This window comes from Mobula hypostoma, chromosome 9 (assembly GCF_963921235.1).
Source record: "Mobula hypostoma chromosome 9, sMobHyp1.1, whole genome shotgun sequence".
Taxonomy (NCBI): Eukaryota; Metazoa; Chordata; class Chondrichthyes; order Myliobatiformes; family Myliobatidae; genus Mobula; species Mobula hypostoma.
In genome coordinates, this window is record NC_086105.1 from 149,252,334 (window position 1) to 149,278,563 (window position 26,230).

The 26,230-nt window shown below is 40.4% G+C and overlaps 1 protein-coding gene across 1 annotated transcript in view; it reads left to right on the plus strand.

The window, feature by feature from the left end:
• Window positions 1–20,514, plus strand: part of adcy9 (adenylate cyclase 9) — a 131,297-nt gene extending 110,783 nt beyond the window's left edge. The window contains exons 6-10 of the mRNA XM_063059447.1: window positions 356–561; window positions 3,119–3,278; window positions 4,818–4,966; window positions 8,660–8,698; window positions 10,279–20,514. Coding sequence (XP_062915517.1) covers window positions 356–561; window positions 3,119–3,278; window positions 4,818–4,966; window positions 8,660–8,698; window positions 10,279–11,434 — 1,710 coding nt within the window. The 3' untranslated portion in view covers window positions 11,435–20,514. The remainder of the gene's footprint in view (window positions 1–355; window positions 562–3,118; window positions 3,279–4,817; window positions 4,967–8,659; window positions 8,699–10,278) is intronic.
• The last annotated feature ends 5,716 nt before the right edge of the window (window positions 20,515–26,230 follow it).

Sequence of the window (26,230 nt, forward strand, 5' to 3'; positions counted from 1 at the left end):
GACCAGTGGGAGGTGGTGCTTTAGCACTGCTGGCCCACCACCTCGAGGGAGTCTTGATCATAAGTGGGCCGAAACTCCTGAAGACAGGTGGCAGATCAACTGATGATCCCACTGGTGATAGCACAGGACAGTTAGCATCTTAGTCCACGTGTGTTTTGTAACTGTTAAGATTTGATATTACAGATTGCTAATATCATTGCTTGCTTGCAGACCCAATTATGTGTGCATCAAGCATTTTGTACCTGGATCATCAGTGCCTCTCCCATCTGTTGTGCTTTGTGTTTGTGATGCCCTTGTATTAGATCTTATTAAACGCATACAGTATTTTTTATTTTTGTTTCTTTCCCCCCAATAGGTTGTGAACAATGCATCAGAGAAGACGTTTGCCAGTGCCACTTTCAGTTCACTCCTTGATGTCATTCTCTCCACCATAGTCTTCCTCTTTCTCTCCATCACATGTTTCATGAAGCAGGGACTATGTACATCACCTCCGCATGCCTCTGTTGTGGTTTTTGTCCTTGCGATCCTGCTTCAAGTGCTTTCCTTGGTTATCTCCATCAGGTGAGGCAAGCATGCAGTGGGGAAGGGCCTGTGCAGAACCCCAGCACCATCCATAAACCACCCTTTGTGTAAATGTCTCAATGCATTTGCTTTACAGTTCATCCATCAGGTGTTGGCTGAAGTTGAATGTGTATGTCTTTATCAAGGCTCTTATATAAAAAAATAAAAAAAATAAACAATGGTAGGAACCCAAGTTACCGCATGTCATTTTTGGAGCAGTTTGAGTTTTCTGTTCTGTGGCACATTAACACTGGAAGAAATTCCTTTCATGTTCAAAATCTGTATTTGGATAATTTAGCTTTGATTTAATTTCAATGTCTTGATTACTATGATCAATACAGTTGATGTAAAGTAGTCGCAGTATTGGGTTGTATGGTTTTTAAAAAGTCATCTAATGTTTGCAATCACACGTTCAAGTTTAAGTTTGTCGTTCAATCATACATGAATACTCATGAATACAGCTAAACAAAACAGCATTCCTCTGGGGCCAAGGTACAGAACACAACATGAAGCACATGTAGCACATATGACTATGATAGCCGTAAACATACAGTCACGAAAAATAATAACCTAGCCCGAGTGCCATGTCCTGTAGGTGGATGGTGCATGGGATGTTGTCGTCAAGAACAAGTCCACAGCAGTCCAATCATCACACGCTGCTGCAGCCACAGATGACCACAGTCCTGCTTGTCGTCCTCCAAGTGAAAACTGGAGGGCAGCACAGCCCCCAATCCTGCATGGTCGTCTTCCACGCCTCACCATCTCTGGCACCTCCTCCCCTAGGCAGTGAGGGCCTGATATGTGCAACAACCAAGGCCATGCTACCTGACCGTTGATCTCGCCAATGAAGCAGTGAACCAGACTTGCAGTATTCCACACCGGTTCAGTGTTCCCTTTAATATCACACTGCATGGCCTGCCTGGTTTCAAAGGTCCCCAGCAGATGTTACGATTGACTTTTATTTGAGGTCAGGAAGAGACATGACCCAGTGAAGAAACAATTTAATCCTGCACAAGCATACATTTAACATTAGTGATCAGATCACTTTGTAAGGATAAAACACACGTTTTGATACCATTTCACTTCCTTTCTGCACTTCGACTTGTTGAATTACACATATAGGAAATTTATAGCATAAAGCTGCCTGAAACAAAGGAAGGTACAGGTGATCTGAGTGAGGAATTGTAAGTGATGAATACCAAAGGCCTAATTCACTCTCAAAGATGCTGAAGTCTTTTGTCAGCTTATGACCTTGCATGAATAGGGTGCCCTTCACAAGCACAATGTCCTGTGGTGACCTGATTACAACATAATTTCCAGCCTTGAAGAATCTTAACATCCACGTGAGGGAGCTTAGACTTTGACAAGTGCAATTATAAACTGTTGATCATTTCCAAATGCAAGGCTTTCTAAATAATCAAAATGCATGTTTTGTGGGCATGTTGACCTCTTTGGGGCAAGGTGGCACTGATTGATAATTCAAGTTCTTGGTAGGTGGTGATTTCAAACCATTGATTCTTTATAGTTCCACATTACCACCAGCAATATAATTAGAAATTCTTTATAGAATAACTGGTAAATATACCCCAGTCAGTTCCTAACAATTACATTGGACCACCCCACAGCTGGAAAATGAATGGGTTGGGGTTAAATTGGAATTCCCTTTTGACGTACACGTTGTTCAATTTTCCCTCTGTTCCTCTAGCCCCAACCTCACATGATCTCAGGTGACATGGAATGCTACAGCACTATAAGGTTCTTCAGCCCACAATGTTGTGCTGACCTTAGAACCTATTCTAAGATCAATCTAACCACTCCCTCAATTTTTCTATCATTCATTTGCCTATCTAAGAGTTTCTTACATTGGGGACATTTATCTGCCTCTACCACCATCCCTGGCAACGTGTTCCAGGCACCTACCACTCTGGCATTCCTCCTATAGTTTCCTCTGATCACCTTAAAATATGTCATATTAGCCATTTCTACCCTGGGAAAAATCTAAGGACTGTTATGTAGGAGTCTATCATACTGCGCCCTTTTACCTTGGTAGCTCAGGTTTTAGTGCAGGAATCTGAACAGTTTCTTTCTCGCCATGTAATGTCCAGATGTGGTTATCGGTTTCATGTTCAATTTGGAAAATCTGCCAGCAACTCTATTCTAGAAATGCGAGATATTGCAAGGATTAATTAAAGAGCACCAACATAACATGCCCACATTGTTCAGCAGAACAGCACAAACAACAACAATCAAGCAAGAGTACAACAACAACAACAAAAGAAGCTCCTTTCCCACCTGTCACAATCCATGACTATGGTCAATGTCCTTCATTGTTGATATCCTCAGTTAGAGCTGGAGCACAATTACATTCAACATCTCTAGACAACTACACCGATACTATGTTCTGCCTGTTAGTCTGTAGATCTCCATGGTTCTACATCTCCATTTAAACATTAGCTGCTTAGAGTTGGTAATCTAGAGTTAGTTTGAATTTAATTTGGTATAACTGCTTTCACGAATTGCCTTTTTGTTCTAATCTCTGTTCACTGTTCTGTTGTAGAATGGCGTTCTACCTGGATGAGGTGATGCCATGCACCAAAAGACTGATGAGGGCAATCTCAGGCTGGCTGCCTCGTCATTTTGTTGGAGCCATTCTCATCTCTCTCCCTGCTGTTGCTGTGTTTTCCCATTTCACTTGTGAATTTAAAAGTAATGTAAATGTGAGTATTCCTGCATCACTAAAATGCAAAGATTCAGGGAAAAAAAGTCCATTTTGACTAAAGTATCCTTCATTCCACTTGAAAGTTTTGCCATGTTGGGTTATTTGGGAAGTTCTGAGCAAATGCGTGATGGAAATGCTTTCAATAGTAACTCTGAAAGCATTGGAGAAATGCTCAAAAGTTTGCAGAATCTTAACCTGAAGCATTTTGTCTGTTACCTCAGATAATTGAGCAGAGCCTGTGAATTCAAATTCATTTATCATTCGACTGTGTATAAATACCCAAGAATACAGCCAAATGAAACAGCATTTCTCAGGGGCTAAGGTGCAAAACAGCATCAACAGTCACACACAGCACAAAGCACATTATAAGATAACAGGAAACATACTGTTAACTTATAATGAGATATAATAATATCTTATAATATAGTTTACTGCTGTCTTATTTGTGCTATAAGTATGTGTATGTCTGAACTTAGCATTTCATATCATTGTGTTTTTCAATAGCTCCTCTGCAGCTGCTAGGAAATATGTAGGGCTAGCTCAGAAAATCCGTGCCAGTGTCTTTTCAGTCTGTGCTTCATCCATGTGCTTGACCAAAAGAGGTTGACTATAATGGCCAATTTGAGCTGCTTCACAAGGGCTGAGAGGGGCGGTCATCCCAGAGGTCATGAGAGGCAAGACTTCACAGATGAGACTTGGCGCAAGCTGAACACAGTAAAATGACAGCTTAAGTTACCAAATAACACACACAAAAATGCTGGAGGAACTCAGCAGGCCGAGCAGCATCTATGGAAAAAAAAGTATAGTCAGCGTTTTGGGCCGAGACCATTCAGCAGGACTGGAGAAGAAAAAGATGAGTAGGTTTAAAAGGTAGGGGGAGGGGAGAGAGAAACACAAGGTGATAGGTGAAACCAGGAGGGGGAGCAATGAAATAAAGAGCTGGGAAGCTGATAGGTGAAAGAGATATAGAGGATTGGAGAGGGGGGAGTCCGATAGAAGATAACAGAAGGCCATAGAAGGAGGAAGAGGGAGGCGATGGGGCGGCAAGCAGATAAGGTGAGAGAGGGCAAAGGGGATGGTGAATGGTGAGGGGGGCGTTACTGGAAGTTCAAGAAATTGATGTTCAAAATGTTTATTTAGCCACTGACTCTCTTAGTAGAGATTCCAACTGAAAGAGTTATGTTTGGTGCAGAAATTAAACTTGATATAGAACTGCAGAGTTTAATGGATGTGAATTATTTCCAAAGTGGAACTACGAATGTAGTAGCCTTTGGCCTCTTGTAGTTGAGAGACTGGATCTTAATGTGTGGAGGCCCATGGACAGTTTTTAATGACATTTTAGATTCAGATTTACCATATGTACATTGAAACATACAGTGAAAGCCCTTAACTTTCATAACTTTGCATTTGAATCTGGGGGACCTTGGTCTGTATAAGACCTTGGGCGGGGTTTAATGCAGAGGTCAGGTAATTTGAGGCCCCAGTTTAAAAAAAACAACTTGCTGAGAATTATTTTTGCTTACGGCTCTCTCTGCAGGTGACCATGTTTTTCTGTTGTGCAATGATCATCACTTTCATTCACTACTGTAACTTTTGTCAGCTGAGCTCCTGGATGAGGTTTTCTTTGGCCACCATTGTTGGTGTGTTGCTTCTCATTCTGCTCTACGTCACACTCTGTCCTTCAATGTAAGTATAGCCTCGCAGCCTGTTGCAAGGCAGAATTATTTGCATGCAATGAATATTTATCTTGTATATTTCATCCTTCCTATGGTGTCTGTTTTTGCAAACATAAGAACCAAATAACGGGAGATGCGATTGTTACGTATGTGTGGACCAAGAACGACAGAGTAGTATGATTAAGTGTTTTTACTGAGTTGTGTTGGTAATGGTACACACTGGGGAGCTCAGTGTGGGACCAGCAAACCGCCCACCGAGCCGAGAAACCTCTGCACTTGAAAGAGTGTGCCTCCCACACATAGGTCCAATCGATTCACCGTGCGATCAATCAGCTGCATGCGCACTTGCTATATTCTCTCCCATCGATCCAATACAATACAATACATCAATGAGTTTTTAGGCTGAGGTAGTGAGTTTATGCTGCTTTATGCAACCAGTAAAAAGCAGAGAGAGAGCACGTACGTGGCTGAACTGCTCCATACCTTCAGCAGACAAACTGGAGGGGAAGGGTACCAAGCAATGGGAAAGGATATTTTGCATAATTGCAGCTTGGTTGCTGGAAGATCATCTACTTGGTAAAAGAAGTCCTTCCTCTGCCTGAACATGGTCTGCCAGCACATCAAGATGTCCATAGAGGAATGCTGCCAGCTGGCACATTCCGGGCTGTAGGAGTGCGTGCTGAGGGACATGCTGAAACCTGGTGTAGCCACCGCAAGGACTCATTGGGGGAGAAATGCAGTATAGGGTTCTTCTGCTCCTGGATAGGATGGGGCTGGGTTTTGAGGAAGCCCCAAAATAATTATTGTGCTATTGATTTTAAGAAAGGTAGCTACACACTACCTAACACATTGTCTATAAATGTAGAATGAAAAGGCATTGCAAGGTTTATTCTTGTAAACATTTTTATTATTATGGATAAAGTTTGTTTTGATTAAAAAAAAACACTACTGATATTTGCACCTAAGCTGAGCCCATCTATTTGAGGTGTTAGCTGATGCTACAATCCAATCCAAGAGCAAATGAATGCCGTTGCTCAATGGCACTGTGCTTGCCCTTGATGGCATGATCTGGGATGCATCACTGACAGGTTTAGCAATGACTACTGATCAACAGGTGTCAGTAACAAAAGGATGTATTTGACACAAGCTTATCCACGAGCTGGCTTTTTAGACCAACTTGTGCTTGAGCCTAATCTTAGATTGGGTGTTGTTTAATAACCAAGATTTTATTAGGGAGCTTAATGTAAAGGAACCCTTAGGAGGCAGTGATCATAATATAATTGAAATCATACTGGATTTTGAGAGGGAGAAGAATAACTTGCATGAATCAGTATTGCAATGGAATAAAGGGACTTACAGAGGCATGAGAGAGGAGCTTGCCCAGGTGGATTGGAAGAGGATACTGGCAGGGTTGATGGCAGAGCAGAGATAGCTAAAGTTTCTGGGAATAGCTCACAAGGTGCAGGATAGATACCTCCTACAGAGGAAGTTCTCAAATGGCAGGAGTAGGCAGCCATGGACGACAAAGGAAGTTAAGGACAGCATAAAAGCCAAGGAAAAGGCATACAAGGTAGCAAAAGTGAGTGGGAAGTTGGATGGTTGGGAAGCTTTTAAAATCCAACAAAAGGCAACTATAAAAGCTATAAGAAGGGACAAGATGAAATCTGAGGGCAGACTAGCCAATAACATAAAGCAGCATACCAAAAGTTTTTTCAGTTATATAAAGAGTAAAAGGGGGATGAGAGTTGATATTGGACCACTGGAAAATGATGTTGGTGAAGTAGTAATGGGGGACAAAGAAATGGCAGATGAACCTAATGGGTACTTTGTATCTGTCTTCACTGTGGAAGACAGTAGCAGTGTGCCAGAGGTCCGTGAGAGTCAGGGCGCAGGAGTGAGTGCCATTGCTATTACAAAGGAAAAGGTGCTAAGCAAACTGAAATGTCTTGAATGGTCCTGGAGGACTGGAATATTGCAAATGTCACTCCATTCTTTAAGAAGGAAGGAAAGCAAAAGAAACAAAATTATTGACCAGTTAGCCTAACCTCAGTGCTTGGGAAAGTATTGGAGTCTATTATTAAGGATGAGGTTTCAAAGTACTTAGAGACTAATAAAATAAGTCAAAGTCATCATGGTTTCTGTGAAGGGAAATCTTGCTTGACAAATTTGTTAGTTCTTCAAGGAAGTAACAAGCAGGATAGACAAAGGAGAGGCAGTGGATGTTATTTACTTGGTTTAGAAGACATTTGATAAGGTGCATGCATGAGGCTGCTTAAGATAAAATCCTGTGGTGTTACAGGAAAGATACTGGCATGGATAGAGGAATGGTGACAGGCAGGAGGCAGCGAGTGGGAGTAAAATGGGTCTTTTATGGTTGGGTGCTGGTGACAAGTGGTGTTCTTCAAGGGTCAGTTTTGGGACCCCTACTTTTAACATTGTTTATCAATGATTTGGATAATGGCTTTGTGGCAAAGTTTGCATATAATATGAAGATAGGTGGAGGGGTAGGTAATGCTGAGGAAGCAATGCGATTGCAGCTGAGACAGATTGGAAGAATGGGCAAAATAGTGGCAGCTGGAGTACAATATTGGGAAATGGATGAAGTATTTTGGTAAAAGGAACAATTGTGTGGACTATCATCTAAATAGGGAGAAGGTTCAAACATCAGAGGTGCAGAGGGATTTAGGAGTCCTCATGCAAGACTCCCAGAAGGTTAATCTACTGGTTGAGTCTGTGGTAAAAAGGCAAATGCAATGTTGTCATTCATTTCAAGGGGAATAAAATATAAAAGCAAAAGGATAGTGTTGAGCCATCATAAGACACTAATCAGGCTGCACTTAGAGTATTGTTAACAGTTTTGAGGCCCATTCTCAGAAAGGACATGCTCTCATTGGAGAGAGTCCATAGGATATTCACGAGGATGATTCTGGGAATGAAGGGGTTAACATACAAGGAGCGTTTGGTAGCTTTAGGCCTATACTCACTGGAATTTAGAAGAATACGGGTGGGGGGGGATCTCATTGAAACATACTAAATGTTGAAAGGACTAGATAAGGTGGATATCGAGAGGATGTTTCCTTTGGAGGGGGCATCCAGAACTAGAAGATACAGCCTCAAAATTGAGTGGTGACCCTTTAGAACAGAGCTATGGAGGATTTTTTTTTAAAACCAGAGAATAGTAAATCTGTGGAATACTCTGCCACAGACTGTGATGAAGGCCAAGTCCATGTATATATTTAAGGCAGAGGTTGATAATTTCCAGATCGGTCAGGGCATTATAGGATATGTCGAGAAGGCAGGTGTATGGGGTTGAGTGGGATCCGGGATCAGTCATTATGAAAAGGGGAAGCAGACTTACTGGGCTGAATGGCCCATTTCTGCTCCTGTGTCTTATGGTCTTATCTAAAAGGGAGGAACATCTGAGAATGAATAAACCGTTGAAGTCATCACCTGTGCGTCTATCATGGCGAATGGATATTTTGGAGTGGTTTTGGCATAACTTGGAGTTGGATTTTGGAATGGGAAGAACAGAATAATAGTTTTGTGTAAGAGATAAGTGCATCTAAGATATTAATTAGCTTTTCGAAACATCAGTACTGTCAGTCCTGGAGCCAGCTGAGCAATTACACAAACTCTATGTGCAATTAATCAATACGGTTTTAAAGGACAGAACTGGTTTCAGAATGTTTCTCTTTGTTTACAGCCTACCCGAAACCCAGTTTGAATCTCTAGAAACATTTGGGTAAGATTTAATATTTATTATTGTGATTCATAAGTGCAATTGTAGAAACTCTGATTTTGAGAAGTTGATTCAGTGAAAATTCTTAACTGTATTAGTCAGTGCAAGATCCCAATCCATTGGTCTATATTTTGCTTATGAATATAAGTTGAGTTTTTCCATTGCTACCAAATACAGTAAATGACGCAGCATCTGATACAGCATTTACTCAGTTCTGCACAGAAGGGACAGCCTTAGTAATATGCGGTCACTTCGGTATAGTGCTCTAGACATGCAGCAGTCTCATAGGTGCAGTCAATAAATGATCTTGCAACAAGACTTCTGTACTGTGTGGACTAAATTGCAACCTTCAAACAGTATCAAGTTCAAGTTTATTGTTCTCTGAATATACATGTACACAACCAAAAGAAACAACTTTCTTCTGGACCACATATATCACACACAATTCAATTCAAAAACAATTTTAAAAAATGCGTAAAACAAAATATTGTCATAATGAAAGTAGGTATCTAAAATAAAATGGAGGACTATGTGAAAGGGAATGGTTAAATTGATCTTAAAGTAGGTTAAAGAGTCGGCAAAACATCGTGAGCCAAAGAGCCACATCGTGTGCTGTTCTGGTGGTCAAAAAAAAATATATGCTGGAAATACTTAACAGGTCAGGCAGTATCTGTGGAAAGAGGAACTTAGTTTTTCATAATTTAAGATTTTAAATAATCTGGACATTGACCTTATTTTCATTTTGTAATGGGATCATATTCAAGTATTTTGTCGGTGGAAACTTTTTAGAATGTTTTGAGAGAATGAATAAAGTTTTTTTTTAGTTTAGGTTAGTTTGTAATATTGGATTTCAGAGAAGTGTTACACTGGAAATGAAATTTTCACAACAGTGATATCTCTATTGGACTGCCAATGGTGTAGTGACATCAGCATTGGATTCAGAGGTGAATGGTCCTGTATTCGAATTTGGGTCCCAACCTGTGCAGCAGCAGTAACTGTGTGGAAGAAAGGCCTGGCAATCTACTTCTGTATCTTGCCATGAAAACCCTATGGACAACTACACTGTCCATAGGATCGCCATGAGTCGACAGCACTCAACAACACAATATATCTATGTGGAGATATTCTCTTACTACTTTTTTTTATCTGTGTGAGGTTCAGAATCTTAAGTCATCAATTATTTCAACTGCCAGACTTTTCCTTACTGAGAGCATGACCAGTTTATACATTCCTCAAGCCCTTCAGTTGTCCTGGTGATATACCTTATCCTTTTAAGAGTATCTCATGTTAGGTGATATGATGCATATACACTTGTGTTCATCTGAATATATTCTATTTATTCAAATTGTTATTACTTATTCAAAATATTATTAAAAGTTGACACTTAAATATCAGCTGAAAGCCTCGTTTTTAACTAACATTTTGTCTTTTTATGTTTGCTCTTTTATCCCATTGTAAAGCACTTTGAACTACATCATCTGTATGAAAAGTGCTCTATAAATGTTGTTATTATTTAGTGAAAGACGCCTGATTCTTGTAGAATGAAAAATCTCTTTTTACTCTCTTCACCCAACCCCAAACAGAGAGATTGGCTGCAATATTTCAACGTCTGGATGGAATTCAAAAAATCTAGAACTGTTGAGACAGGAAGTGATTCTGGATATCGTCCTATTGCTTCTGCTGGTCTGGTTCCTGAACCGGGAATTCGAGGTCAGTTACCGTCTCAATTACCACGGTAATGTGGAGGCAGAGCTTCATCGCCACAAGATACAGAGCATGAAAGACCAAGCCGACTGGCTGCTCCATAACATCATCCCTGCCCATGTGGCTGATCAACTCAAGGTCACCCCCCATTACTCTAAAAACCACGAGGATGTTGGGGTTATTTTCGCCAGCATTGTTAATTTCAGTGAGTTTTATGAAGAGAACTATGAAGGGGGTAAGGAATGCTACCGGGTGTTGAATGAATTGATTGGTGATTTTGATGAGTTACTGGGAAAGCCTCAGTACAACAGCAACATTGAAAAAATTAAAACCATTGGAGCTACCTACATGGCGGCATCAGGACTGAATCCATCACAGCGTCGTGACAGCAACCATCCACACAGTCACTTGCAGACCCTTTTTGAGTTTGCCAAAGAAATGATGAGGGTCGTGGATGAGTTCAATAAGGACATGCTGTGGTTCAACTTCAAACTGAGGATTGGTTTCAACCACGGACCCCTCACTGCAGGAGTGATCGGCACTACGAAGCTACTGTACGACATATGGGGCGACACAGTGAATATTGCTAGTAGGATGGACACTACAGGAGTGGAGTGTAGGATCCAGGTGAGTGAGGAGAGCTATCGAATATTGAGTGAAATGGGCTATGACTTTGATTATCGGGGGACAGTGAACGTCAAGGGCAAAGGTCAGATGAAAACATACTTGTACCCCAAAAGCATAAACAGTGGGATCATCCCATCACATCAGCATTCTGTGTCGCCGGACATACGAGTGCAAGTGGACGGAAGTATTGGGCGCTCTCCCACCGATGAGCTTGGTGGCCCTGTGTCTTCTCTGCCAGTCTCGGACAGACCTGCTCACTGCTCAGACAGCACTGAGGATAAAGACCTGCCCTGTGCTCGACAGAAGGTAAAGAGAAAGCAGGTTGAAGGGGCAGGCAGCGTAGTGGGTGAGCAGGATCCAGAGGAAGTGGATGAACTGACAAAGCTACAAATCTCTAGCTGTCTATGATGCATCTTTTCATATCAAATCAGCCTCATCGGTAGGACCCAGTTCACGTTGGTAGTGTGTGCGTGAAATGATTATTCCTGGTTTTTAATATTTTCATTTTATATCCTGGTTTCTGTGTGGATCACAGAGATGCAGGTGGCAGCTCCATTGCTAATGTCTATGCTGTTTATGGATATCAAGTGCCTTTGGAAAAAAACTGAGGCCTATACTTCAGGTAAAATGGAAGGAGGTTGCAGAAAGCCTGACCTGGAATCCTGCGTAGAGCTCTGGTTATAACCTGCTCACACATCAGCCCCCTCGCCCACCCAAATGTAACAGTTGGTTTATTAATTTGTCATGTTTAATCAGAGCCTATGGGAAATTCTAATGATGAATTATTGAATGCCAGCAGTGCACCAAGAGATTGGGGTAGGAAGAATCTGGTTCTGTGAGGCATTAACAATAAATAAGCATTCTTGCTGGTATTCCAAAGGGTCTAAAATTAATTACCTATTTCAAACTTCAGTACGGAGCATCCACCTTACCTTTACCATAATCTCTCTGACTGTGAACTGGTTTTCTGATACTCACCCTTGTTGGGTCACAGGGTAGTGCTCAAAACCTGAAGCCTTAAATCCAGGGTTCTTCAGATCTGTGTGAAAGTATGGTAGATTATGTTGACATTTAATTTAGATGCTTTTTCTCATAGTTGCCACCAAAAAAATGTTCTCATTAAAACTCCCCAAGTGTCTGTTCCATTTGGAGTTGAAAAGGGTTGTAAGTGTTGACCTGGGGCAGGACCAGTAGCTAAACCAGTGAGGAGTTAGTTCCTAGGCATCTTTGGTCATGGGCCCATCTGAGGGGTTACTGTTCTTCACCTGTCAAGCAGACTGCTGCAGTAACTGGCATCTTCCAGTGCTTGGATAAGATCCCTGACCTACCAAGCCTGGTATTGTGAAACATTCCCAAAACTAGTGGAGTTGTCTGTCCTAAAAAAAAACAATGTTCAAAACATGCAGGAAGTCCAGCAGCACCTGAGGAAGAGGAATGGAAGTAATGTTTCAGCTTAAAGGCCCTTCAAGGTTAACTCCATTTCTTTTTTCGTAGTTGCTACCTGATCTGAGCGTTTCCTGCAATTTGTTTTTATTTCAGATTTCCAGGATCTGCAGTTTTTTTTTTGATTGAAGCTGTCTGTCATTCCTGTTCACGTATGAGAAGCTAGTTGCTGGGAGATTGAGGATGGAAATGAGTAAAAATGTTAGGTCAATTCATGGAGGGTGAATATGGCATTTAATTCATGTTATGAAAGGATATAGTAAAGCTACTGTCGTTGCATATGTTGGATGGGACTATGCAAATATTGATGATACCTCCCTTGTCCTTCCAAATAAAAGTCTAGTACTGAAGCCAGGATTTATGCCAGATCACAATAGAGTAGACACATTGGTTAGGTTCAATCTCTCTCCCAACTATTTTTCACTGCCAGCACTTCCTCTCTTATTCCCCTCCACAAATTTTGATGTGTATTTATTTGAATTAGTGATAGTTTTGTTCTCATGTTTTGAAACCCATCAATATAAAATAGGTTTTTGTGATATAGTATTGGAGAATGTAAGCCCCTTGTAATGGTGTGTTCGAGGCCCTCACATCATTGAGATTCCTGATTAAGAGCTGATCACACATTCCCATGTTTTAAAAAAAAATTTATCATTTAATTTGGTGTGTCCCAATAAATAATATTGGATTCCTTTCTCCCAGTCAGTACTTGGAAGTTCTGTGTGAGCAGTTGGCTAACCAATCTGACCTTGCTGTCTTCCCTAATTTGGTTCAAATGAGTAAAGGTTTATTTAAGCAATATCCATTTAAAGGTGATGTGTCAAGCAATATATGCAATAACATTAGATGTTTAAGAAAAAGAAAATGGTGTTAAATGACATTTTTTAAATGGGTATTATGTTGTAAGTCCCCAAATCAGATTGGACCCAAATCAAATTCTGGATCATTTACTACTTGAATTAGTTGGGTCTTATTTGGCGTTAGACTGAGTAGGTTTCAAGCAACTACGCAATGTGATCAGAAATCCAGACCCAAGCAAGAATTATCCCAGTTTGCTGTTCTTGAGGCAGAATGTTATTTGAGGTCACCCTGGTGTTTAATTAGGATCAGGAGAATCATGTTCTGCAACTGTACAATCAGGCCACACATGGGCACATCTTTCAGTAAGGTTAGATACTTCATCAGCAGAAACTTAAATCAACAAATGGCTGTAATCAAATTAAAACACTGAAGCGAAAGTATGAGAGATGAATTAACATCTGTTTTCAACAAATGGAGCCTTTCTAACTCAAGGGTCAAATGAAATGTTTTTGAACTTGATCACCAAGATGCTTTGGCTCCATTCAGACAGGCATCACCTCAATATTTCACAACTCAATTATCCTAAGCTCCACTATCATTCAAGCAACTTTTTTGTACATATGATTCAATAGACTATCTTCTTTAAGTGGGTCCTTGATGACATTTTGCATTAAAATAAAGTTATATGAGCAGATTAAATGTTCTGAATTTATTTGCATATTAGAGACTGCCTTATGATTTATTCAGTGCTATTTGAAACACTGAGCACTGCTACTGAATCCAAAGTCTTGAGGCTGGAGGAAAGTTCTCAGGCCAGTGAGCCTGAGAAAGGCCCTTTAGTGGGTGGGGTTTCAAGAACCAAGTAGACTGTGCTGTACTTTGATTGTCATTGTGCTCAAAGTTCAATCAGCATGAAAGCTTGCATATTTTTAATGACACTTTTTTTTAAACTTAAGGTGCACAATTTCCTTTTTTTTTGTAAAATGTTCCAGCTTTGTGTGTTATTGCCTTCCCCTACTGGTCCTGTGATAGTTTCCCTCATACTAATTCTGCCTGGACCACTGCATCTCATAGAAATTCCATCTTCCGCCTCTGCCCTCCCCTAGAACTTGCAAAGTCTAAGCAAATGAGGAACCATTTCCTATTTAATTAAAATTATATTTCTTCCTCATGAAAAAATTGCACTGCTTCCTGCAGTGAAATTGCTTTAAATTAAAAATAAATCACAATATGTACCCAACTGATCTGTTATCCCCTCTCACCATCATTTCCCATCTTCCCAACCCATTGTGGCCTGCCCAGTGCTTGCCATCGTTAGCCATCAATGCTTGACATCCAGGCAGCACAGTGTAGAAATTGCTCTGCTTTCTAAAGTGAATTGACTTGAAATTAAAAAAGTATGTGCCAAACTGATCAGTTATTTCTGCTCACCATCACTACCATCTCCCTGGTCCTTGTTATTGCTTGTTAGCCATGGGTATTTGGCATCCCGTCAGCACAATAAGGAATTGTTCTAGTACCCCAGGATTTCTGAAGCAAACTTAGACAAGTGAATCACCTCCTGAGTAACTGAGTAAGTGCTTTTAAATTACTCTTGCTACAAAATATATCATTTTCTGATTAAGGGTTTACCACAGTTGAAATCATGTTGAGCAACAATAAACAGATTAAGCTGTTATTTTTCTGCTCAGGATGGTTTTCCATCACTTATTGCAGAGTATTAAATTGAAATTTAAATTGCCTTGGCTTTCTTTTGAAAAATACTGTCATATGCCAAAGTTGCCCACCTGTACCACCACAAGCTAAATGGAGTAGGTTGTAATCATTGTGTAATGACTCCAGCCATAATGTCTCCTAAACAAGAGCAAATTCTGCAGCTCAGTTGAATAGGAGTTGGCCACTCTCAACAATCCCCTCTCTGATCAAGAGTAGAAGGTGGGGGTGGGGGTGGGTCCTGTGAGGGAGTCAGCTACGTACGTACTTCATATGTTTTCAGGGACCTGTCTGTCTGGTATCCTATAACAAGTACAGATTTTATACTGGGCCTCTACTTTAAACAGACAATGAATATTTATCATGAAACTACTGCAAATTCAACAGATGTGTTTTTTTTTAATGACTCTAAGTATGGACATTTTAAAATAAAGTGAGTTACCTATTTTTGTGAGCTGCTGTTCCACTTTTGTTCCCACTTCCCCATAACCACTGAACATTGGCCCAATGTAAGGAACTGACCACCATTGTGGGAAGGGCTGTTTGCTGTGTGTTGAAATGCCCTAATAACCCTGTGAGAGTTGCCAGGTGAACTAGGGTTTGGAGGGTGGTTTGCTGCTGCTGGTGGTGGGTGAGCTGGACTTGGGGCTGTTTTGTATGCAGTCACATGGATGTTATACCACCCTCAGACATTAATTACCCCTACTGTACTTCTACCTTGCAAAGCACATTGATTGTTGAACTACGCTTGTCCACTTGGGTCATCACACGGCCTCAAGGCAGACATCACGGAAATGACACAATCATCTGGTGATGTTAATGAAATTTCACAGCCATGACCGATCCATGGGGTGGGGGTTGTTCTGGGAACACCAACCAGTTGCTGTGACTCATTATCTGCTGCTGAATGTAGTGTCAATAAGTGGCAGTAATGAAAGAGCAGATCTCTGAACAACACTACATTGTAACTGAGTATGGCCTGAAGGGATTGAGGGGGAATAATGCTCCAGTTGGTCTGACTGTAAATACAATGCTATGCTTTGACAGACAATGTATGTGAAATATTAAGCTATATGTATATAGATAAACAATTATCTATCTGAATTATTAATACCAATCTGTAATCAATTGTATATTAAATCCATTTTACTGTGAATAGCAATGATTTCACTGTAAATGTTCACAGTACCATCTGCCAATTGAAGTACAGTATTCATAATAAAGTTTTACATGAATGGTGCTGTGAAGCACGAATAATTAACCTCAAAGCTGGAAAATCCAAGCTGGTAAGTTCAACTGTGTGTGGGCATATATAAAGTGATGGGTCCTATGTTGCTGCCACATGCTTTATAGTAACTATTATTTCTATATTAGTTGACCTTTGTGTTCATATTGTTCTATTCAGGGATCTCTGGATCCCCAAACCTTGTTTGATTTTTCCATTGTGATGGCAGGCATACACCGATTTTTATTCCCTTTTCTTGCAGTACTTAGTGACTTTGATTATTAATCAGATTATTCATGCACCTTCTGGACAAGAAACTCTCTTAAAAGCCAAGATAACTTAAACTGAGAAAATTGAATGGTGGGGAAGTTTGCTATCCGTTTCAATGGTAGTACTCCCAGGACAGAAGGTTTTTCACAGATCTTGAGCTAATCTAGGCTGGTACTACACCTCTGCAATAGTTAATATACTTTTCAGGATGTCTTTTGAATGAGACATTTTTATGTCCCTTCAGAGTGATGTAAACAACAAGAGCTGAAGTACAGTTGAAGGTTTAACAGCATCCTGGGCACTTTATTCCAGAACAAGTGACACTGATAGGAATCTTCTGTCTCCTACTTGCCATTATGAAGGCCAGATCTCCCTTAATTAAGACAGGTTTTAAAATGCCACTAAGGTTGCAAATTTCAAAGTTAACATTCTGGCACATTCAATCTAAGTGGAACACAAAATGCTGGGTTAACAATAGGATATTTGTATTTCTTTGTATATATGATTGGTCTCAAAACCTGCTGTATTCTACTTTATGAATACAATTGAAGAGGCCCATAATTGGGACTCAAGAGGTAGAGCTGTATCCTTACTGTTTGTATGTGTACTTGGCTACAGTTCTATAGTATCTTGCTACATTTCTCATTGCTTTTTCAATGCAGTTGTCGGAGGAGATCTATACATAAACTGTACTATGTCAATTCAAATTCTGACAAAAAAAGCTCAGAAATAAAATGCATTCCTGTTCTCACTCCTGTTGCTCCCCTTGTCCAAGTGAAAAGGTGGGCCACCATACTAATCATTCTCCCAAATTAACAGTAACGCACATTCCTACTGTTTTCTGTCTGTCAGTTTTTGCTCCACACTAGTATACGGCCTCCTTCCTTGTCACGTGCTCTAATTCTGTTTATAACCGTTTCGGTACCACGTTTAAAGATCTTCTAAAATTCCAAATACAGTACACTCCATCACTGGTCTCCCCACCATCACTCTTTAAGGTAAACTCGATTCTGCTAGTTAAAACCATTCTAGTGAATGGTAAATACTTAAAAGTAAATTTGATCTTAATGGAATCTGAATAAACCTCCAGCACCGTAAAAGACTCTGATTGTGTAACCTTGTGCTGTGGGCCTGTGATCTGAGGGAACTGCTTTGAAAGGTGTGCTTTTTTTTTGTTTGAGCTGACAGCGACAAAAGATAATGCCCAGAAAGAAGTAGCTTCAGGCTGCAATAAAAATCTGGATTCAAAAATCTGTCATTGGTGCAAGTCCTGCCTCTCTGCAGTCCCAGTGTTTGGTCTTTGCAGTGGTGATAGTTCTCTCCTTTGAATGTGGAGACACTGCATTTCGGAAGAAGTGCTGGTTTTTATTCCTTCATGTCAGCAGTGTTTTACTCATCAGACATTTTGGTCAAACTATTTTGTTCACCAATGTTTTTAAAAATCTGAAATTTTTTTGGAAAATAACAAGATCAATGTAATAGTTTCATTCGGGTAACATTTTTGCCTAATAAAGCATCAACAGAGAGAAACTGAAGATACCAGAGAATCTCAGGTTAGTAAATCAAATAGAGAGCTTTGAGCTCTGTTTTGTTCATCGGACAATCCCTCAGGGTCAAGGATAACTAAAATTCTTCATTCCAGTTTTGTGACCGTTCTGGACTGCTAAGATCTGATATGTTTGATAATGTGGGTGAGCAGGTTATTTAGTGGCTTCTGCTGTTTTATTGCACTTCACATAGAGATGTGTTCAGTACCTTCCCAGATTTGACCACCACAGGTGAATATTTGTACGTTAATAGGAAGATTACTTTTTTAAAACGTAGAACATTACACCCTCCTCTAAAATCAATATAACCCCTCCTACATGATAAGGGAAAAAAAGACCTATGTGCCCATCTAAATTTCTTAAATGTCCCTAATGTGTCTGCCTCTACCACTACTCCTGGCAGAGTGTTCCACATGCCCTCTACTTTGTTTAAAAATAACTTACTTCTGACATCCCCCTTTACTTTCCGGCATTCACCTTAAAATTATGCCCCTCCGGTATCAGCCATTTCTGTCCTGGGAAAAAAACCCTCTGGCTCTCCACTCGATCTATGCCTCTTAAATTCTTGTACACTTCTATCAAATCACCTCTCGTCTTTCTTTGTTCCAGAGGAAAGCCCGAACTTGCTTGACCAATCTTCATAAGAAAGTTTCCTTTCCCTGCAAGGATGCTTTGAGAATACCTCTGAATTGTCTTAGTTCCCTTGGTTACTTCTTACCACTCCTGACCTCAGTACATGTTTGAGAGTGTAAGTGTATGTGAGTGATGTAGTCCACTCAGAGTTGGCAGAGGTGAATTTGAACTTAATAGAACATTACAACACAGTACTAGCCCTTCGGCCTACAAGGTGTTAACCTAGTCTAAAATCAATCTGACCCTTCCATTCTACATTGCCCTCCATTATTCTGCCTTTCATGTGCCTTTCTAAGAGTTTCTTAAATTCTCCTACTGTATCTACCATCACCCCTGGCTGGGCATTCCATGCACTCACCACTTTCGTGTATTTTTTAAAAAAAAACAACTTGTCTCTAACATCTCCCAATTACCTTAAAATAATACCTCCTGGTATTAGCCATGTCTACCTGGGGAAAAGTCTCTAGCTATCAACTTGTCTGTGCCTCTTATTATCTTGTACACCTTGATAAGGTCATCTCACATTCTCCTTCACTCCAAAGAGAAAAGCCCTCGCTCGCTCAGCCTATCCTCTGAAGACATGCTCTCTAATCCAGGCAGCATCCTGGTGCATCTCTGCACCATCTCTAAAGCTTCCACATCCTTCCTATAATGAGGCGATAGAACTGAACACAATATTCCAAGTGTGGTCTAAACAGAGCTTTATAGAGCTGCAATGTTACTTCACCACTCTTGAACTCAATTTCCTGACTAATGAAGGCCAACACACCATACACCACCTTAACCACCCTACCAACTTGTGTGGCAACTTGGATATGGACCCCAAGATCCCTGTTTTTCAATACTGGTAAGAATCCTGCCATTAACTCTGTATTCTGCCTTCAAATGTGACCTTTAAAGTAAATCACTTCAATTTTTTCTGGATTGAACTCCATCTGCAAATTCTCCACTCAGCTTTGCATTCTGTCAATGTGCAGTTGTAACCTGTGACCATTTACACTATCTATAACTCTGACTTTCGTGTCATCTGCAGACTTAATAATGTTCCCTTCCACTTCCTCATCTAAGTCATTTATAAAAGTTAGAGAGCAGGTGGTCCATCTACAACCACCCTTTGCCTTCTGTGGGCAAGCCAATTCTGAATCCACACAGGCTAATTTTCCTTGGATCCCATGCCTCCTGACTTTCTGAATGAGCCTGCCATAGGGAACCTTATCAAATGCCTTACTAAAATCTGTATGCATCACATCCAGTGCTCTATCTTCATCGATATGCTTTGTCACACCCTCAAATAATTCAATCAGTCTTGAGGCATGGCCTGCCCTCACAAAGCCATGCTGACTATCTCAAATTGGACAATGCTGCTCCAAATGCTTGTAAATCCTGTCTATAGGAATATCCTCCCATAATTTGCCCACCACTGAATGAAAACTCACTGGTCTATAATTCCCTGTCATTGCCACTCTTTAATCATCTGGTACTACACCAGTGATATGGTACTAAAGTGCTATAAAAGTTGGTCTACTGTCTTTAGTATGTACCGACATTTGATTTGAAGGGTTTGGCAGGAGTGCAATACTTCAATGTTTGTGGTTCCACCTTTAATATCTGAAGCACGCAAGACTGTCAATCACTGTGAGCTTAGTACCAAGTCTTAGTAATCAAATGGCTAACTAAATTAATCCCTATGTCTACCAATGTCCATATCGCAATCTTTAATTGCTCATTAGTGGAGGAGGTATTGTGCATTAGAATGTTTTATTATAGAGATACTTTGACTTTGGCTGTCAATGCAAAATACCTGTATGCTTCTTTGAGAGAGTACCAATGACGAACTTCCATATGCACCTGAGTGCATCCACATCTACTGTGGTGTCGACCTCTTTAAATCTGTTTAAAAAGGCAGGGAGGGTGGGGAACAGCAAAAGTTAATATTGGTCCCTTACAGACTGACACCTGGGAAAGTATCTTGAGAAATAGTAAATGGCTGAGAAAATCAATAGTTTGTCTTCAAGGAACTAGAGATTACTGAGCCTTAGGTGGTAGAAAAGCAATTGGAGAAAATTCTAAGATAAAAGATTTATCTTCATTTGGAAATTAAAAGCCGTTTGCATGGCTTTGTGATGGGGGAATTCTACCTCGATAATTAGATTCCTTTTTGAGAAAGTAATGAAATTGGAGGCAGAGCAAACAACGTTTATTTAGACTTAAAGGCATTTGAAAAGGTCCCACGCTGTAGCCGATTTAGAACTTTTAAGGTACATGGCAAGCCACCTTCAGCCCTTTGCCATGCGCCCATCACCACCCAGCTTCTCACTTTATCCCCACTCCCCCAATCACCCACCTTCCCCTTCACCTGTCATCTTGTACTACTTCCCCTCCATCACCTTATTCTGACTTCTTCCCCCTTCCTTTCCAGTCCTGATAAGGGTCTCAGCCCAAAATATCGACTGCTTATTCATTTTCATAGATGCTGCCTGAGTACCTCCAGCATTTTGTGCATTTTGCTCTGGGGTTCCAGTATCTGCAGAATGTGTTTGAGATTGGTACAGATTTGTACTTGATGTTTGAGGTAATCGTGGTCGACCAAAGAGCGCGCTGGTCTGCTGTATGGTTCTCTTATAACCATGGGATTGCTAATGTATACTTGCACTTGGTTTAACATCTCAATTATAAAGATACCGCATTGTTGCCCCACTGCTGTATTTAATATCCATAATATTGTACCTATGCCATTAATAACACAAACAAGTGGTGCCTCTAATAAAGTATCGCATGTTAACTCACTGGAACATTCTTATCGAAAAGTTGGCATTAAGTAACACAGAAAAGAATGTTGACAGTGTGGTGAAAGGGAAGAGGCTACAAATCACTGAAATATTTGACCCAGAAGACCATTCAGCCTATTGTATCCATGGGTTCACTCCAATCCCAGCTCACAGCTCTTCATTTGGAGCCAGCTGGTTACTGGAATATCAAGCAAGTCATTTATGGATGAGAAGTTAAAATTTTAACATCTTTTTCACTTAACAATTTTTAGATACCCAATGAACTGGCTGTAATCTTTTTATTCAATTTCCCTCTATCCTTTTCCTTTCAGCTATCAGATTTTTGAATGGACTATAAACACTGCTTCACAATTTGCTCTTTTTGCACTAATTATTGTAACATGGAGTAATCCATGTTCTGCACTGTACTGCTGACACAAAACAAATTTCACAATAAACCTGATTCTGATTCTGAAATCTGTGCCCCTAATTAACAGTGAGAGAACCTTTCCATAAGTTTGTACATTTTACTGAAAGCTCTAGAATAGAGAGTAAAGAGAAAGAAAGCACCCATGTTTACTCATTCTAGTTGCTGCTCTGCCATAGGTAACATCCAGTAAGTGTCTTCACAGTACGTGTGCTAGTATGATATTGCAGCACCAGTGATTGCATTAAAATCTGGCTATTAACTAAATATTGTTTTATACAAAACCCTGCACATAGTCATGGAGTCTTGGCGCATGAAAACAAACTCTTTGGCCAAAGCCCATGCCATCAAACTAGTCCCATCTGCCCAAGCCTGGCCTATGGACCTCTAAATCTCACAAAACCATGTACTTATCCAGATGGCTTTTAAATATTGCTAATGTGCACACCATTTCCAGCAACTTATTCCAAATATGTACCACCCTTTGTGTGAAGAACTTGCCCCTGAATTCTAAACCTCTTGTTTTTAGCAGTTCCTCTTTGGGGGAAAGGACTATGCTATCTATGCTCCTCATGATCTTGTAAACCACTGCTTGATCCCCTTCAATCCGGGGAAAACAGTCCCAGCCTATCCAGTCTCCTTATAACTTAAGCGCCCCAATATTCTTGTGAATCTTTCCTGCATCCTCTCTAGGTTAATCACATCTTCCCATTGCATGATGAGCAGAATTCTGCTACATTTCAGGTGCAATCTAACCAACTTTTTGTACAGCTGTAACATGACATTCCAACTCTTGTACTCAGTAGCCTGACTGATGAAAGCAAGTAAACCATATGCCACTTTCATCCTAGCTCGTACAGGAGCTTAATAGAGAAGCTGGTTGAGTGGTGTCACAACAGCCACCTTGCACTCAACATCAGTAAGACCATGGAATTGGTTGTGGACTCTAAGGAGAGGGAAGTCGAGAGTGAACGGTTTCACGTTCCCAGACATGCCCTCTTCTAATTGCACCATCAAGGAGGCACAGCATCTTGAAGACACTCAACGTTTCAGGAACAGCTTCATTCCCTCTGCCATCGGATTTCTGAATGGACAATAAATCCATATACACTAACTCGCTATTTTTGCTCTCGTTTTACACTGCTTATTGTTAATATATATTGTAATTTTTAGTTTTTAAAAATTTTGCATTGAAACAAGTTTCACGGCATATGCTGGTCATATTAAACTTGATTCCAACTGTGTTGCTTTCAGAAAACTAAGTAGGTCTCTGTTCTACAACACTACCCATGGCCCTCCCATTCACAGTGTATACGTTGTCCTGGTTCATCTTCCCAAATTGCATCACTTGAAATTGTACAGTATACTTTGGCCAAGAAAGACGAGTACTCTGTCCATCTTTAAAACAGCTTCTCTACCTGTCCTACTTTCAGAGATCTTTGGTATCTGATCCCAGATCTGTTGATTTTATTTTTTTTCTTCTTGCTTATGGTAACCTAGAGGTTAGTGCAAGCTTTACAGCACCAATGATCACCAGTTGGGGTTCAGTCCCTGTTGCTGTCTATAAGGAGTTTGCACATTCTCCCCTTGATTGTATGGATTCCTCCGGGTGCCACAGTTCCAAAGACATACAGATTAGTAAGGGTTAGTTAGTAAGTTGAGGGCAGACTATGTGTTGATGCCCAAAGTGCAGTGACACTTCTGTGCTGCCACCAGTATAATCCCCACTGATTTGATTTCACACAAACAATCCATTTCACTGTATATAATGATGTACAGGTGACAAATGAAGGTAGTGTTGATCTATCTCAAGTGCATTAACTTGTACTTCCCTTTATTTTCTATTTACTGACCACTGTTTTACCTCCCATTCTAAGGCAAGAAAGACAAATGCTAAAAGATATACAGTTGAAAAAAAATGATTGTGAACCCCTTGCAATTGCCTGGTTTTCTGCACTAATTACTCAAAATATAGTCTGATATTCATCTAAGTCACAATAGACAAACAAACTATCTAAAATAACACACAATTGAACTTCTCATGTCTTTATTGAACACATTGTTTAATCATTCACAGTCCAGACAGAAAAAGGTATGTGAACCCTTGTATTAAATAACTGGTAGAAATTCCTTTAGCAGCAATAATCTCCACCAAATGTTTCCTGTGGCTGCTGATCAGACTTGCACAATGATGAGGAGGAATTTTAGACTATTCCTCCATACAGAGTTGTTTTGGTTCATCAATATTTCTGGGATACCTTGCATGAACAGCCCTATTCAGGTTGTGCCACAGCATCTCAATTGGGTTAAGGTCTGGACCCTGACTTGGCCATTCCAAAACAAGACTTTTCTTTTTAAACCATTTTGTTATTGATTTACTCTTGTTTTTTGTATCATTGTCTTGTTGCATCATCCAACTTCCATTAAGCTTTAGGTGATGGATTGCTACTCTGTAAAATGTCTATACAATTTTGTATTGATTTTTCCCTCAATAATTGCAAACCATCCAAAGCCCGAGGCGGCAAAGCAGCCCCAAACCATGTGATACTCCTTCTACCATACTTCACAGTTGTACGAGGTTTTGGTGTTGGTGCACATTGCCCCTTTGTTTCCACACATAACGGTGTGCATTCCAGCCAAAAAGTTCAACTTTTGCCTCACCTGTCTGCAGAACATTGTCCCAGAAATGTGGAACATCTAAGTAGTCTTGGAAACTAGAGTCGTGCAGCAATGCTTTTTATTAGAGCAGTGCTTTCCTCAATGGTGTCCTTCCATGAACGCTATTCTTTTTTGCAAACAACAGGAATTCTGCAGATGCTGGAAATTCAAGCAACACACATCAAAGTTGCTGGTGAACACAGCAGGCTAGGCAGCATCTCTAGGAAGAGGTACAGTCGACGTTTCAGGCCAAGACCCTTCGTCAGGACTGGTCCTGAGGAAGGGTCTCGGCCTGAAACGTCGACCGTACCTCTTCCTAGAGATGCTAGTCCTGACGAAGGGTCTTGGCCTGAAACGTCGACCGTACCTCTTCCTAGAGATGCTGCCTGGCCTGCTGCGTTCACCAGCAACTTTGATGTGTGTTGCTACCATTCTTGTTCAGTGTTTTTCTTGTAGTGGACACAGGAACAGAGACTTTAGTAAGTTCTAGAGATTTCTGCAGGTCTTGATGTTACCCATGGGTTCTTTATCACCTTTAGTATTGCACGTTATGCTCTTGGTGTGATCTTTACAGGATACTCACTCCTAGGGAGAGTAGCAACAGTACTGAATTTCTTCCATTTGTAGACAATTTATTTTTCAGTGGACTGATGAGCATTCAGGTCTTTTGAAATGCTTTTGTCGCTGTTTCCAGCTTCATGCATCTGTACAATTCTTCTAAGGTCCTTTGAAAGTTGATTTGAACAAGGCATGACACACACATCTTTCTGGAGAAGAGCAGGCTCTATCAGTAACATGACCTGTGTGTGTGTTTAAAAAGGACAGGGCATCTCTACAACCCACACCTCCAATCCTATCCCATTGACTAACATGACCTGTGTGTGTGTTTAAAAAGGACAGGGCATCTCTACAACCCACACCTCCAATCCTATCCCATTGACTAACATGACCTGTGTGTGTTTAAAAAGGACAGGGCATCTCTACAACCCACACCTCCAATCCTATCCCATTGACTGGAACGCCTGACTCCAAATATTGTTTTGTAGAAGGCACTACTCCAGAGGTTCACATAATTTTTTTTTGAACCTAGGCTGATTGTTTAAATGGTGTACTCAGTATTGACGAGAAGTATAATTGTTTGTGTGTTACTAGTTTAGGCAGATTGTGTTTGTCTATTATTGTGACATTAATGAAGATTAGACCACATTTTATGGGGAATTAATACAGAAAACCAGGTAATTGCAAAGGGTTCACAAACTTTCTCTTGCAACTCTATGCAAGAGTCCAGACTGTATGATCTCAGAGATTCTGGAGGTTTTTAAGGGCTAAAGAAATAAGGAGAGATTATATGAAAGAATATTAAAATCTGATGTGTTGAAGAACCAGGAGCTAGTGTAGGGCAGTCAATATAGCAGGAGAAATGAACTAACTTGAAGTACGTTGTGATATCAGCAGCAGAGTTCTGGAGGAGCTCAAAATTACAGAAAGCATTCTTTGTCTTCACGAGTTTTTTTCCCCCTCCCCATAATTTCTTCATTCTCTTAGAAGTTTGTTTCTTTCATTGTGACATGGTGACCTAAACATAGATTTTTTTCTATTCATGTTATCAAAAAGCTCTCATTTGGTCTCTCTTTTGAAATATGTACTCCAGACACAGAAGAGGGTTTCTCACATTGCCAGAAAAGGAACAACTGAACAATTTGCAAAATTGAACAATTT